We start from the raw sequence: 15,325 nt of genomic DNA, 5'->3' as shown, positions 1-15,325 counted from the left end.
TGGTCTAATCTGCACTGAACCAGTGTTCTACAATATTTGTTTGTCTCATTAATCAGTTTAATCTAACCACTACCATATGCAAGCAAAACACAATAGTCTCTCCTTATTCTACTGGAACTGGTACGCCACTACAACAGGGGAAACTACTCAGCTGCTGAGGAAAACCTGAAATCAAAATGACTGCATCAATTAACTTCCCTTTAACAAGTCAAATGAGGCCTTAATGCTTAGAATGCATCATCATTCTACTGTGATAGGTTATCCAAAGAGAAATGCTGTTAGAAGTCGGACCTGCCCACACAACTGTAACGAGCACCGAAAAAACAGGAACTGATGTGGAAGAATAAAAAAAAAAAAAAAAAAAAAGAATTTACCCACAAATGCAACTAACATTACAGAGGAAACATTGAAAAGCATGACTAACTTTACCCACTTCCTGGCCAGTATCTAAAACCATAAGAGCATAAAGCAGATGTTCTTGGTTTTGTTCTGTGCAGTAGTCTCACCTGGGGGATGTAGTATTGTGTAGCCTGTGGGGAAGGGAAAGGCATAGGGGCCATGGTCATCATAATGGGTTGATTTGGGGGGTAGACTGCCGCCGTGGGTGTCTGTGAGCCAGGCCGTAGGGAGGGTGTGTTGGTAGGGAGAGTGGGCCTCGCAGTTTGCATCTGGGTCCTCTGGAAAAACTGAGATTGGGAAATTATATATATCTATACATAAAATATATAAACATATGAAAAAACATATGAAAGCGAGAGAGAGAGAGCGAGCGAGAGCAAGAGAGAGAGAGAGAGAGAGAGAGAGAGAGAGATTAGAATTTAGAAAGTGTGAAAAAAAACATTGAGGCAGGAACAGAAAAAAAAGTGTCCCCCAAAGACAGCCGTCTCATCTTGGCGTGCTTTTTATGAATGGCGTTCATGTTTGTAAGTGTATGGGTATACAAATAGTGCTGACCCACTATGAAAAAAAAACAAACAAACAAACAAAAAACACCAATGCATGTCATATTTTGTTAAAAACCATTAAGCATTAAATAACTCTTGATTAAGCTCAATTCTTCATAGGGTCTGGACACTTCATACACTAGGCTTTATCAGCTGCTCAGAAAGAGACACTGCCACTTTGTCAGACCATCATCTGGGAGATTTGTTCCTTTCACTGCCAACAACCACACATAGACAGTGTTATGGAGCAAAACACTACATCCAAAATCAAACAATCAATCTATCCACTAACTACCCTTATGAAATCAATTTTTGAGGTTGTGGTGAAAAACCTCTTTAAGATCTTGCATTTGGACTCAACCCTTTTTAACCCAAAGCCTTCAGGTTACACTTAGACACTTAATTGTCACATTGGGCATTACAACGAGGGTTTCTTAACCAGGCAGGCGTATCAATTATGATTCATCCCAACATTATGTCTGATCCGCTAGAGATGTTCAAAAGGTCTATTTGTTGGTGTTTCGTGCTGTATCATCGTGAACTGTGAAAAAAATGTTTCCACTGCTGACTGTAGAGCCCCAAGAATGTTTAACTTCTAGTATGACTAATTTTAATCATCTGACTTCAGCTCCAGTTGAGGGAAGAAGTAGGGGCCAACACACAATATTCTCTATACTACAAGTCATAGGTAGTGAATTCTGAACCTTTGACCTTTTCCAACAGAGGTATCTGTGCCATGTGCACCCACAGCTGCAGGCTCCAGTAAGGCATACAGGGTTTGTACTTAGTATCACCAAAGCTGAAAGCATGGTGCCGTGCTACCACACATTACCACTCCGTCTACAGTAAGAATCTGACACAAACTTACCATATGGCCCTTGCAAGTACAGTGTGTTCTCAACTACAACTAAATAAGGTTAAGAACAAGAATACCATACAAACCCAAGATTCAGTTTCCCATGATGAGTGAACAGGTCAGGGTTGGCGGTTTTACTAAATGACACAGACAGGTCACAGGTTTGCTGATTGTTACATGGGAGTCATAGAAATCAAACCTATGAATTCTCAGTTACAGGCAGTCATTAATAGGCCATGTATCAGGCATCCGACTGCTATCAATGTCCAAACCAATGGAGCAGAGCTCAACGAGCTGAACTTAAAATGCAATCTTGTGCTGAATGTGCTGTGTGTCATACAAGGTAAAAACAGTGTTTATCAAGACCTTTCTTCATGCACAAAGCACATGTAAATAATGGGAAACCATCCTCACCATGACTCGGACTAAAATGGCTTGCTATAAAGTAAATGCCACAATCAACTGAATGCTTCAATGTTGCCCAGCTTCATGTCTGGAGAGCACATAAAAATTAACACAGTGCAATGGACCAGGAACGATGAAAGGCTGCTACAAACTGCTGTGATGGGGCTCTATACCACTATAAAGTTCGAACTGAAAGAGGCCAGGCAGTCACAGTATGGTCTGCTGGTGGAGTGAAGAATAAGCAATTCTATCAACCAGTCTAAATACTCCTTGAGGGGAATTGGAATCTTGGAAGAAATGAGGACACAGCTCAATAGCACCTTCCAAAAAAACAAAAAACAAAAATTTATGTGATCAGGTGTTGATATAGCCAAAGCAACTTTCAGACACCTTTGATATAGGAGTATGCTACAGCTTAAGCCTATAACAATTGCTTATAGAACCACTGCATGATATCTGAAAAGTATCAAGTGCACATTTCAAGGACATCTAGAAAATAAATTCAACATTATTTTAATTTCCAAAAAGTGACATATATACTTTTCATGTGTGTGTATATATATATATATATATATATATATATATATATACACATACACTTTCCATCACAGACAGAAAAAATACAACTACAAAAAGAGCAAAGACATATTTAAGGATAAAAGCGGGCATCTTTGTCGTTCTGCATGCTTTTAATTTAAATTAGTCAAGCCTCAATGAAGATGACAGAGGAGAGAATGAGGAAACAATTTCACAAAACTAAATCTTGAAAAAATGAATTTCAGAAATTATTTTCTATAGGCTCAAACATTGTTCAAAGAGAAATAATTATGACAGTGCAGTACACAAAAAATAAAAACAGAAAAAAGTACCTATTTCAAGAGCATTCACTATAATGAGGATGACGCCACCTGAAGGCTTTAGGAAGGTTAATGGGTTGTGATCACTTAGGTTAAGGGATTGGGATCAGTTCGGGGTAATCCTTATCATGCCATGCAGTCCTGCAGTGATTTCTAACGCAAAGGGAAACATTACCTGGATGGGCCTGAATCCTCCCTTGAGTGTTGAGAGCAGGAAAGAGAGAAAAGCCAATGGGAGACTGCACTGATAAGTGTGAAGCTCTGACACAGCACAGCAAGCAGGCACCAACACACATCAGGGCAGGAAACTACCTAGTGTTTTTATCTATCTGACACAGCAGGTGGTTTCTGAGCTTCACCAGTCACTCTCTCTTTCAACCAGCCAAATACGATTTGCAGAATGGAATAAAAATCAAAAATCAAAATGATAGTTGGTTACCTGCCAAAGCTGGTAGAGTGGAGAGACTAACTCACCACTGACACTTATCCAGCATTTGGCAGCTGGCAATTTCCCACCCTGACATAAGTGCAAGTGCAAGTCCGCGTGCACACACACACACACACACAGACACACACACAGACACACACACAGACACACACACAGACACACACACACACACACACACACACACACACACACCTTTCTCATTTTCAAATGCACACAATTTCCGAAGGGGAGGGATTTGCAGTAAGCTGTGCAGTCTGAGACTGCGTACCTCTGCATGCCTCTTTCTTTGAAAACGTATGTGTTTTGCAGGCCTGCTGTGGACCTGGCTGCTATCCATGGCGATGACTTAGCAACATTTGGAGGGTGTTGAGGGCTATGGGCCAGGGAGAGAGTTAGACACCCCCCCCCCTTCCTTCTACTTGAGCTGCTATAGATATCAGTACAGGGTAGTTAGCTGGGCCAGTCTATGCTCATGGAATACACTGCTGCTGTAAGTGAAAGTCTTACAATCGGCAAAAAGTCTGTTGGAATTAAAAACCTCAATTTTCAAATTTTCCAAAATAATTTTTTTTTAAATCATGTAAAGCATTTTGAAAGCTTTTTTGATAGTCCAAGTCACAAATTTTCACAGCACACAAATGTCAAAGTAACATTTCAATAAAAGTAAGAAAATTATAATTGCCCTGACTAAAGTGTCTCCTCTATCTGGCTTTTCGCCAGATAGAGACATTAAATGCCAGATAGCGGAGACATTAAGATTGCAGCACTGACACTGTCTGATCTGAGATGGACCCTTGGACTCTCACCTAATGTGAACCAATTTCCTTTCTGACCCATTTCTCATTTTCTATATATTATCTGTGGCACCATGATACACTATTAACCCTCATATAAATATCCTTAGCTGCTGAAACTGGCAGATGTAATTGTTTTTGTGGCCAGGTTGCCATCACAATGCAAGTTCTTATTTCAAGCAGCCATCTGCCTTTCATGTCACCGTATCCTGTACTGTACTTATGTAATACAATAATAACATTTAAAAAAAAAAAACTCACATATATAGGAACTGGTTAAGAATAAACACTCAGAGGCAAACACAAAGATTAAATTTACAGTCTGAGGAATAATTCATCTCTCAAGAGCTGTTCAAGCAGTAACTGCAATTTCCGTTGGCTTTGACCTTTTGGCTGGCTGGCACACACACGCACCCACGCAAACATACACACACACACACATACACACCTAATGATCACAATAAACATGAAAAGTGGTTGGGGGAAAAAGTCAATGAATGAACAGTGTAGTTTATTTGAGGATAGGCATATGTGTTTGGCAGATGAGTGAATTTTCAGATCTCAATGTACCTAGCATTGAGTGTGTGCATGTGTGTTGTGTGTGTGTGTTGATTTGTGCATGTGTCTATGTGTGTGTTAGGGAGGGACAATGACCGTTTTCTCTAAGGGTATAATAGGCTATTGTTTGGCTTCATCTGCTTTCTGACCCCACTTCCGTGGCGGGACAAGAGAGCCAAGAGAGCCTAGCGCCAGTTTGTGACAGCCAGGGCACACATTTTGTGTCTGTGTGTGTGTGTGTGTGTGTGTGTGTACACAAACACCAGTGCCAGCTAACAGCCTTGACACAGTGAGCCACAATACTATTAATAGTATGTCAATAAATAGTCATCATAGAACCATCTAGGAGGTGAGAATGTTGCAGAAATTGGGGAGACAAAACAGCTGCTGGTAATTGCAACACAGATCAGCTGACAAAGAGGTAACAGGAAGGCACTGACGTGATATATTATTCCTGAGCTGATCTCCATCAGGTGTACACAACCACGAGGCAGTGACACACACAAGGTATTTTATCAGCAACAAAACAAAAACTACATCTATATTTGGTTGTGAACACATTCTTATGCACTCCACAGCCAGTGGTGTTACTTGACAAAACCTAAACGTTCTGTGGAAGGAGAATCAATTTACCCAAGTCATGTACACAGATTAAAAACTGGATTTGGTTATGTGATTAACAGAGAATAGTTCTTGGCTCTTTCCTGGACCTTTTCCTACCTGGTCCTGGGCTCACTGTCTGCAAATAATGATGTTATTCTTAACAGATTACAGGCACTCCCATATACAAATCATCTAACTTTGTAAAGATGCTGTGTAGTTCAGATCTAAGGCTACATCAGAAAATGTTGTGACAGTTCTGTCTTTCTGAAATGGCATTTCGACTGGGTTTTGATACAGTGCTTGGAAAAAGTCAAGGTTGTTGGGAGTACCAATTGTATTGCAATATCAATAAGCAAATGATCAACCCAATAAGACTTGTTTTGTCTTGCCTGTGCAATTTTGACATTGATTGATTGATTGATTGGAATCAATAGAGTTACTGGGCAAGCACAACACAATACTAAAAACAAAAAAAAACAAAAAACATTAAAAAAAAAAACACCTGACATGTAACTGGGTCAAAACTGATGACCGTAATAAAACTGAAGCCAACATTCAGAACTAGACCACGTGTATGACGGGAAGTTGAGAGTAGGATTGCCCTGTTGAATGTTGCCCCTGTCTCATAGAGATATAGGGGAAAGGCTTTTCATACCACCATGTGAAAAACCCCGAGCAGTGATGTGTCCAACCTCGCAGTATATCCATCTAGCTAGCATATGGTGCTGTAGCAATGGCCACTCTTATGTACTGGCCACTCTTATTTCACTTTCTTCCAGTTTGGTGATGGCAATACCATTTAGCCAGGTTCTGCAAGTTATAAAATTGTCATTTGTTGAAGTCTGGCAGCTTTTCAGCAAAAAGCTGATGGCAAGGCCTTAAGCATGTCATTGATTAATACTTAAAAAATGTAAGTATGAAGGAATTTAACTATGAATGGGTTGATGCAAGAACGGACCACTGACAACAGCAACATTAAAAAAGAAATTGAGGCCAACTGAGTTTGCCAACGAAAAGAGGAATAGCCCCATTGGTTGTCAGTTGAGGCAGAATATGGGGCCTCACATATCAGTGACGCTCGTGTACTGCCAGTTTTTTAATGACTGCCTATTGCTAAAATTGTAGAGAAAACTGATTTGTCATAAAAATAGGGCTGTGATGGTATGAGTTTTTTTTTTTTACTGCAGTGAAAAAGTAATGTATTCCTGCAGTTTGGCGGTTTACCGCAAATAACCGCCCCCCCCCCGAAAAATTAACTGTTTTTCTACAAATGCAGCATATTGCCTCATCCAAATTTGCTGACTGCCCCTTGTCATCTGGATCAAAGCCAAAATATTACCAAATAGTAATATTTGGCTTTGGAATGACATTTGTTGCCAGGGTTGAATCGAATAATGTCTAGCGGCTAGCATCAACTGTGTGGGTGTTACCTCATAAGAGAAGTATGTTTGCTATAAGCACCTGCAATTAAAATCTAACTCCAACTGTTCACATTATACTTCTGTCTTTTATGTCTGTGTATTGCTGTGTATATATTAAAATTGAACGTTATCTGTAGCTATCACGAGTACTTAGTCAGGCCTAGAAATAATAAATAATAATCCGGCACACACAAAAGATATCCTCCACATGTTTAATGGACCGTCCCCCCCCTCGCTCTCAAAGCTGAAGTGACAAGCAACTGAAAAGTTTGGTTTCTCCAGAAGCCCTTGAACATAGGATAGAAGACAGTCAATGATAACTAAAAAATGATTATTGTGTTTCTATTTATTATTGTGTTTATATTCATATCACACACCACATGCACTTCTGTAAATTTCACCAACAAAAAGAAAAAAAATTGCAGTGATGGCGGTAATGAGCTCAACCCCATGGTAGCATTACATTGTCACAGTCCTAAATAAAGCAGCAGCAAACTCAATGTCTGGTGCAAAGACTAATCTAGTCCTGTTGCAGCCTGTGCTAGTTGAACATGTAGAAGTCCTGCAATAGTGCTATATTAGTCTCAGCACCAGGCCATGGCTAGGTTAATTCTTGCCAACATTAGTCAAACATTAAGTTATTCATCACTTTCCAACAAACTTACTTGACTGCCATGGGCCAATAAGCCCCATGAGACATAGCTGTGATAGTAATTACCCGCCTGATCACACATTTTAACGGTAATGCACCAAAACACTAAAAAGGAAAACATGTTGGAGCAGTATTTGTCACCAAGCTTCATTTAAGGTGAATGATATGAGTCTGTCTTATGAGCTACCTTATTCCGTCACATTACTACAAAAATTATGATCTTATGAGCCACCTTATTCCATCACATTACTACCAAAACGATGCGTGTATCATTTGCACTGTCAAACTGATACACGTCAAGCTGAGCAGGTACAGACGCATATATATACAAAAAGGAGAGGAAAAGACGAGCAGTTCCTCTGATGTCTCCTCTCATTCTCTACTCCATGATGTTGGGCTATCTTTAGTTTAAATACAATACTCTTCAAACATAATGGCATGTACAGTGGGGCCACTACAAGTGGTTTGATTTTGTGATTTTTATGATAAGATGCATGAAATTGAGTTGCACTTTTCTGAATACAGCTAAATCAATTAATAAAAAAAATAATCAATACACTAACAGCTTATCAAAGTGGTTGCTAGGTAGGTCTGGGCAAAAATTCAATATTATAGTTTATCGTCTCTCAATGGTATTGTCTATTGTCTGATGAAATGTGGATATTTTCATATTGTGATAAATGATTTTGTTGCCTATGATAAGGAGAATCTATTACCTAAAATTTCTCACAAAATGATGCAAAATTTGAAAACTAGTCTTATCTTGATATTTATACTTTAAATTACTAAAAGGTTCAATGTGATGAACATGAGTTGGATTCTTAAATATGGTATTTTTGCGTATGTAAACAGATATCACAATATGTTTATTGATACAGTGTAAAACTCCCCATGATTATGGTGATAATTATGTTTTCCATATCACTCAGTACTAGTGTTGGGTGCAACCCTAATTGGAATCATTTACTCAATCAAGATGCCACCACTCTACACCAGCACTAGAGCATGTAATGCATCTGACCACTCCCAGTCTGACTCATCAACTTTCCAACAACTCTTCAAATGCATTGAAGAAGATTACAGAAGGTGAAAGGATCCCTGCCCTCTCTCAGAAACATATGCTCAGTGATGGAGGCAGGGAGAATGGACAGGCAAAAGTGAAGTAAGACTTGAAATTCAATCTCAAGACAGAAAGACAGATAGATAGAAAGAAAGAAAACAAGAAAGACAAGACAGATAGAAAGAAAAAGACAAAGACAGACAGAAAGAAATAAAGAAAAAGGAAAGGAAAGAACGAACAAAAGAAAGAACAAACAAAAGAAAGAAAAAGAGAATGAACGCAAGAAAGAAAAAGAACGAACGAAAGAAAGAGCAAACAAAAGAAAAAAGACAAAGAACGAACGAAAGAATGAAAGAAGAACAAAATAAACTGTCATTGTAAGCATACTATAGTATAGTATACTATACTATCAAAAAAGATGCATGTTAGGGTTAATGCTCCTGCCTGTGCCACTGACTGAGGAAATAGGAAAAAGAACTGCAGTTGGTCCCCAGGCGCTGCACCACAGCTGCCCACTGCTCCTACACAATAAGATGGGTTAAACGCAGAAAACAAATTTCATTGTAACCAAACAACTGTACAATGACAAAATAAAATAAAGTGGCTTTCTTTCTTAAAGATGCAGTGGGCAGCCGCAGTGCAGCGCCCAGGGACCAACTCCAGTTCTTTTTGCTATTGCCTTGGTCAGGGCACAGAAGAAGTATTAACCCTAACATACATGTCTTTGATTGATTAATAATTTCCATGTACTAATTGATTAGTACATGGGATCATGTGTGAACTTCGGCCTCTTTCAGTAATCTAAATTCAAGTCTGCTAAGGGCTTTTAAAAATCTATTAAATCTATTTAATTTCATCCAAAAATAAAATTTCTAATAAATAAAAATAGATAAATCTGTCAGAATTCAAGTCTGAATAACAATATTAATGTCATGCCAGAAAAGCAGCACTATGAAAAACCATGCCACAACTAAGACCTCTTATACTTAACATCTAACAGAATGTCAAACATTTTAAGCTAATTCAAAAAGACATAAATGTAGAATATGTAATGAAGAATATGTAATTACCATCCTTTATGCATTTCTGGCCTAACGTTTTGTTATGTTGTGTGGGTTGGATTTCAGAAGGGGATAAGGGAGGGGTCATGATAGTCTGACTTTGAAGGAGTGTGAGCTGTTTCCATTCTGGTGGTGTTATGAAAGCCCCCACATTTGTGGTGTATCCACACCCAATGCAATGCCAAACTTTAACACAGTGCAGATCAATGAAAAGCGAATGTAAAGAGGCAATATGGCCCAATAAGCTACTATTTCATCCTGAGATACACATATCCATATGTATCAATCCATTCTTATATTTAGCAAAACACTGGCAAGCCAAAATTCTCAAAGTCAACATGTGGAACTTGACGGGAACTCCAACCGAGTCCCTTGGTCCCCGACTGACTCAGAGAGCCATGCTGATAGGTTCCCGACAAGAAAAAAACTCTGCTCAAGTTGAACATTCTTCAACTGAAGTGAATGACCAGCTTCCTCATTTGCTTCATTCTGCATCACATCACTTGCATCACATCACCTCTTTCCACTGACTTTTCACTGATCCATGCAAAAGCGTGGATGTTTGGCGCAGATGATCCCACACCCAGGCCTGCCGCTGAATTAATACAGGTCCCACTTTTGAACCTTGAGAGCTCTAAAACTGGAAAAAGGATTTAGCAGTTTTGCCAATCTTGCAACATTTTTACTGTGCAAGTAAATGACCTTTTGTAATTTCCAGCAAGTGTGCAATTGCAGGTATCCGTTGGTGGTGAATCTCGGATAGGAGGGGTGTAGCTACACTCCGTTGCTACACCCGACAAAAAAAAAAAGTTAAAAAAAATATCATGGAGGCTGCCAATTGCCAATAAATACAGATTCTACTTTTAAAGAAGTGTCGAACCTACAAGCAGCCGTTTGCCAGCCTATGACAACCAACTGCTTTAATGATGATTTCGAAGAGAAAGCAAATGGGGGTTTCAGCAGGGGTAAGTTACCTGATGGTGAGTTGGTCGAGGGCCCGTGGCAAACTGGTAAGGAGGGAGGAGAGGTCCAGCAAGAAGATTGCAGAGGTGATGGCAAAGCAGAGGGGGGGGGGCACAAAAACGAGATGAGCAATGACAGTCAGAAGCTTGCCAATACAAGACCATATAGAACAACAAAGCTTTGTGTTTATGGATATAATGGGACAATGAAGCCCTCAGATGTGGACTAATTTTTTTGCAAACAATAGTTTGTTTTATTCTACTTAGCATAGCAGATGGGTGGGGTTACAGTGTAAGAACAATTCTAATCAGGCTAATTTGTCAATTATAGTATTCAATTTGTAAAGTTTGATTTTGATATACTTTAATTATCCCCGTAGGAAAATTACACTCTGCATTTAACCCACCCTAGCAGTGTAGCTAGGAGCAGTGGGTGCTGCTGCCATGCAGCACCTGGGGACCAACTCCAGTTCGTCTTGTCATGCCTCGGCAGGGGCAAAGACAGGAGTATTGACCCTAACATGCACGTCTTTTTGATGGTGGGGGAAACCGGAGCACCTGGAGAAAACCCACCACAGACACAGGAAGGACATGCAAATGCCACACAGATGACCTGGGATGACCCCCAAGGTTGGACAACCCCAGGGTTTGAACCCAGGACCTTCTTGCTGTGAGGCGACAGCGCTAACCCCTGCACCACTGTGCCGCCAGTTACAAATTATTTAATAATTATATTAATTACATAAATAATTTGTAATTACAAATTATACCACATCTAATTTCACATTGATTATCTAAACTTTCTGGCACCCGCTGTATAGCCTGAAGTGGCTAACCTCGGTTTACTTTTAAAAGCAGTCAAACTCAAAAAAAGATTGGCCTGTATGCAAATATTACTTGACCCAGGTTTATCAATCTGTAGTATCCTGATGACAAGGATAGAGCTGGGCAGAAACTTGAATACAAAATGCTTATCTAGCCTGTATGTACAATAAAGGTTTATGAAGTACAGGAAATATTAATATTTATTTCTAACACAGGAATACAAATGGCAACAAAAAAAAGATACAGCAAATTGTGACACACATTCCTACTAAAACAATTAAGAGGTCAGTCAGTAATTCAGCTGCTCAGAGACACATCTTAAATATGAGATGTCCATCGGTAAATCAAAATTGTGATCCTGAATGGCAGTAGCTGTGCAACATGATGTGTTTGGGTTCTCCAACGCATATATGTTATACAGCTTACAAGGCATGAGAAAAGAGGGGCACTTACCGGGCGACTCTGTGGCTGTGCATTCATTGGCTGTGTCTGGGGAGAATACACTAAAGGGGCTGAGCCAGCATTCTGTCCAGGGTTGTATGGAGACTGTCGATAGACGACAGGGAGAGCACAGTGTTCAGATCCAGGCGAGGAAGCATACAGCCATCGCTTAGTCATTTCATCAAGACATTTCACACTTTATCAGGCTGGGTGTAACATCCTCAATAATGTACGAGACAATTAGACAAAGTATAATTGTGAATGTAGTAAATGTAGTTTATACACCCTGCCAAGATAAACTGTTACACTTAGGGACCAAAAAGTCCATCAGCCATTGGTCCCCTACATGTTATGAAGCAGGGCTGTATTACACCAGCTCTGCATGCACTTCTCAAAGTTGGAACTGATAATGCTGATATAATTTAAGTTTCTGCTAGCTGATTGTGCTATTTACAGAAGGCTTGTGAGTGATTGGAGCTGCTTCAGCATAAGGCATTAGGCCATTAGGTCACACCAAGGAGGAAGAGCTAGCTTTCTTACAATAGTCACACACTTCCAGAAAGGCTGAGTCACAGATGGCACTGGGCTTGCGTGCGAGAGCAGTAATGCATTCAGTGATGCCGCTGTCACAGCAGCATTGTCACTAGTATTCTGTCTTTATGATTAATTGATTAACCCTTTATTTAGAAGGCTCACTCAGAGGGAACAGCTAGGAGGCTTGGAGGAAGTGCTGCAGTCTGTACAATGCTGTCATAGTGCAGAATATTCATTCAGACCCATGTGTTTGACCAAAGGAAAACTACAAACAGGTGTGTCACAGTGCAATGCTGCACTGATTAACAGACATTGCATCAATTCATACAGGCATGCACAAATATCTTTCTGCTGGGGCATAAATAAATTTCAAACAGAGATCAATAGATGAAAAAAAGAACAAGGAAATAAGACAAACAATATGGGTCATAAAAGGCAGGCAGACAGACAGACCAATGTTCAAGACGGCGGACACAGTGACAAACTCACCCCTCCGCCTGTCTCCCAGCCCTTAGGGTAGCGATATGGGGAAGCTGTGGGTACTGATACCTGAGAGAGCGCCGGGGAGTGGGCATGACCGGGCGGGGTGCCCGCCAAGTTAGGGTGTCCCTTTGTGATGTCATGAGCAGTGTAAGAAGGGCCAGCATGCCTGGGTACCTGTGTCAAACAAAGTGGAGCCAGGAGGTTAAGAAGTCCAACACCACAGGTTGGTAGGAAGGAGAGAAGAGATTGACTGATATTTGTATGAATATTGAAGCTAGATTTATGCTCAAACACCAGTGCATTTGAGGCTGTTCAGGATGCATTGACCTATGTAAGCATAGGCATATGCCTACATACTTAAACGTAGTACTAGCATAGGCTACTTTCTTCTATTAGCACCCGCTTGTGTCTTAGAAGGAAATGATGTGTTTACCAAAACAAATTATATCGGAATAGCCAAAGCAATCTGGACACAGAAACAAGGAAAAAAACAAAAACAAAATAGAGTGCAAAAACCCTCAGTGTGCATCTACTTTTCATTTGTCTTTCATCCTGCTTTGTGTCTGTGTGTATGGTAGGTCAGCTCCTTTGTATCTGCTACAGTTGGGTTTTGTGAGATATAACAGATAGCCTTTCCCTGCTTAACCAATCCGCATCAGTTGTGCGGGTAGCTCAGTGGACATGGTTAACCTACTGTGGGTACTGTGGGTCTTCCGAGAGCCACTTTCCTAAAAAAAAACCTTCTTTGTGTAGACATTTACATGCACATATGTAGAAGCATGTTCCAATCTTAACACACAGATACATCTGTTGTGTGTGTGCACGCGCGCGCGCACACACACACACACACACACACACGCACACACACACACAGAGATGGGGCAGTAGAAGCAGCATTCCACAGGCCATTAGTCCTCCCTCCTGCTGAGGAATGTAAATTCAGCCTGCGGATTAGCTCCAGTATGTGTGCAGCGGTGGAAACCTGTGCTATGCATTTGTGCATGGTCTAGTTTGGTTTGGTCCTAGCTTCTCCTGCAGCCTATTATGCCAAGATATGCTATGCAATAATGTCTGGAGGTTATAGGGGCATCGTGATGCAAAACTGGGTCAAAACAATACATGTAATTTTCAATTGTCTGCAGTCAAGTGAGTGTGATTGTGCTGGTAACGAAGGCATTTACTAAGTTGACCTCGTCAGTATGAACCTATTGGGCTGACTGAGCACTTGGGCCATTTGTATGGACAAGATTCGAACTAGTTCTTAAGCATGGGCTCTGGGGATGATGTGCATTGGCTACTCAAGCCTTGGGCTAGCACCCCTGTGGGCACTGCCTGTTGCTGCAGTAGGTCTGCCACATCAGGGAAAGAGAAGATACTGCAGGTAGAGAGCAGCCAGCAGTCAATAAGCCTGGCAGATGAACTGGGCAATGCACCCCTACTCTCAAGGGCTTGTTTTCTTTCCTCCCCGCATAACCCTTCAGTTACAACAGGACAAGCGTTTCCATACAGCTAGCTATATAAAAAACATCTTAATGCTAACATCTTAGAACTGCTCTTTTTTTCCCCCCTTAGCCACCAAGCACTACAGGCTATATTCTGGGCAGCTTCTACAGTATCAGTGCCCACTGCATCACTCCATCTCGTCTGTGTGGCCCACTTCCCTCAGCTGACCCGGGATAAAGCAGCTAATCTTGTGGCTGTTGCCAGGGGAGGAGCCTGTTCTGCTCCCAGCGAATGACTGATTGAGAAGACATGCGAGGTGATGGAGTGGGGGGAGGGGCAGCGCACAGCCGTATGGGAGCTATATGTCAGAAAAAAGGAAACACGGGAGTTGTTGTAAACCCAGCCACCCATTACACAGCAGACCAAAGTCTTTCACGGGCATGTTATCATTCCACTGATGTCATCATTATTGCAATTAAAACTCCTTAAACCTACACCAAAAAGAAAATCTGTGGCAAACCTGCAATGTTTCTGTGCAGTGTTTTTGGTACATAAAAAAAAGAAGAAAAAAAAAAGACCATGACCAATTTTTGCAAGTAAGAGTCTAATTTCTGTGCAATGCATGGCTTAACGTAATGGCACCAATTCATTTCTTTTATGTGTCACACGAGTCGGGACATCATGCATTGGGCTAACATATCTTTTGGGGGGGGGGGGGGGGGGACAAAAACAAAACAAAAACATTTCTGAGTATTTTTACTTTGCTTTCAGCAACAGAGATCAGAGTAACACCAGCTGGCTTAAAACACACCAGCCTTCTATTTTCAACAAGAAAAAGTTAAAAAGGAGCTGGAAGAACCCTGATGCATCGTCCAAAAGTGTCTGTCGCTTGTTTCGTCAGCTTAGTTAATTTTTTTCACGTAAACATGAACTGTGAAATATAAATTGTCTCAATGCATGCTCAATAATCCAGGTGTA

At 40.7% G+C, this 15,325-nt stretch overlaps 1 protein-coding gene across 7 annotated transcripts in view; it reads right to left on the bottom strand.

Annotated features, from left to right (window-relative positions):
* The window catches only part of eif4g3a (eukaryotic translation initiation factor 4 gamma, 3a), a 130,054-nt gene that overhangs the window by 95,672 nt on the left and 19,057 nt on the right, over positions 1-15,325 (bottom strand). For all 7 annotated transcript variants that reach the window (XM_056273128.1, XM_056273129.1, XM_056273130.1 and 4 more), the window contains exons 3-6: positions 12,911-13,078; positions 11,900-11,992; positions 10,634-10,666; positions 507-686 (exon numbers count right to left, since the gene is read on the bottom strand). In XM_056273128.1, the coding sequence (XP_056129103.1) occupies positions 507-686; positions 10,634-10,666; positions 11,900-11,992; positions 12,911-13,078 (474 nt within the window). The remainder of the gene's footprint in view (positions 1-506; positions 687-10,633; positions 10,667-11,899; positions 11,993-12,910; positions 13,079-15,325) is intronic.

Source organism: Lampris incognitus, chromosome 2 (assembly GCF_029633865.1).
Source record: "Lampris incognitus isolate fLamInc1 chromosome 2, fLamInc1.hap2, whole genome shotgun sequence".
In the NCBI taxonomy this organism is placed as follows: Eukaryota; Metazoa; Chordata; class Actinopteri; order Lampriformes; family Lampridae; genus Lampris; species Lampris incognitus.
Note: the sequence above shows the minus strand (reverse complement) of the source record. Positions and strands in the feature narration are given on the sequence as shown.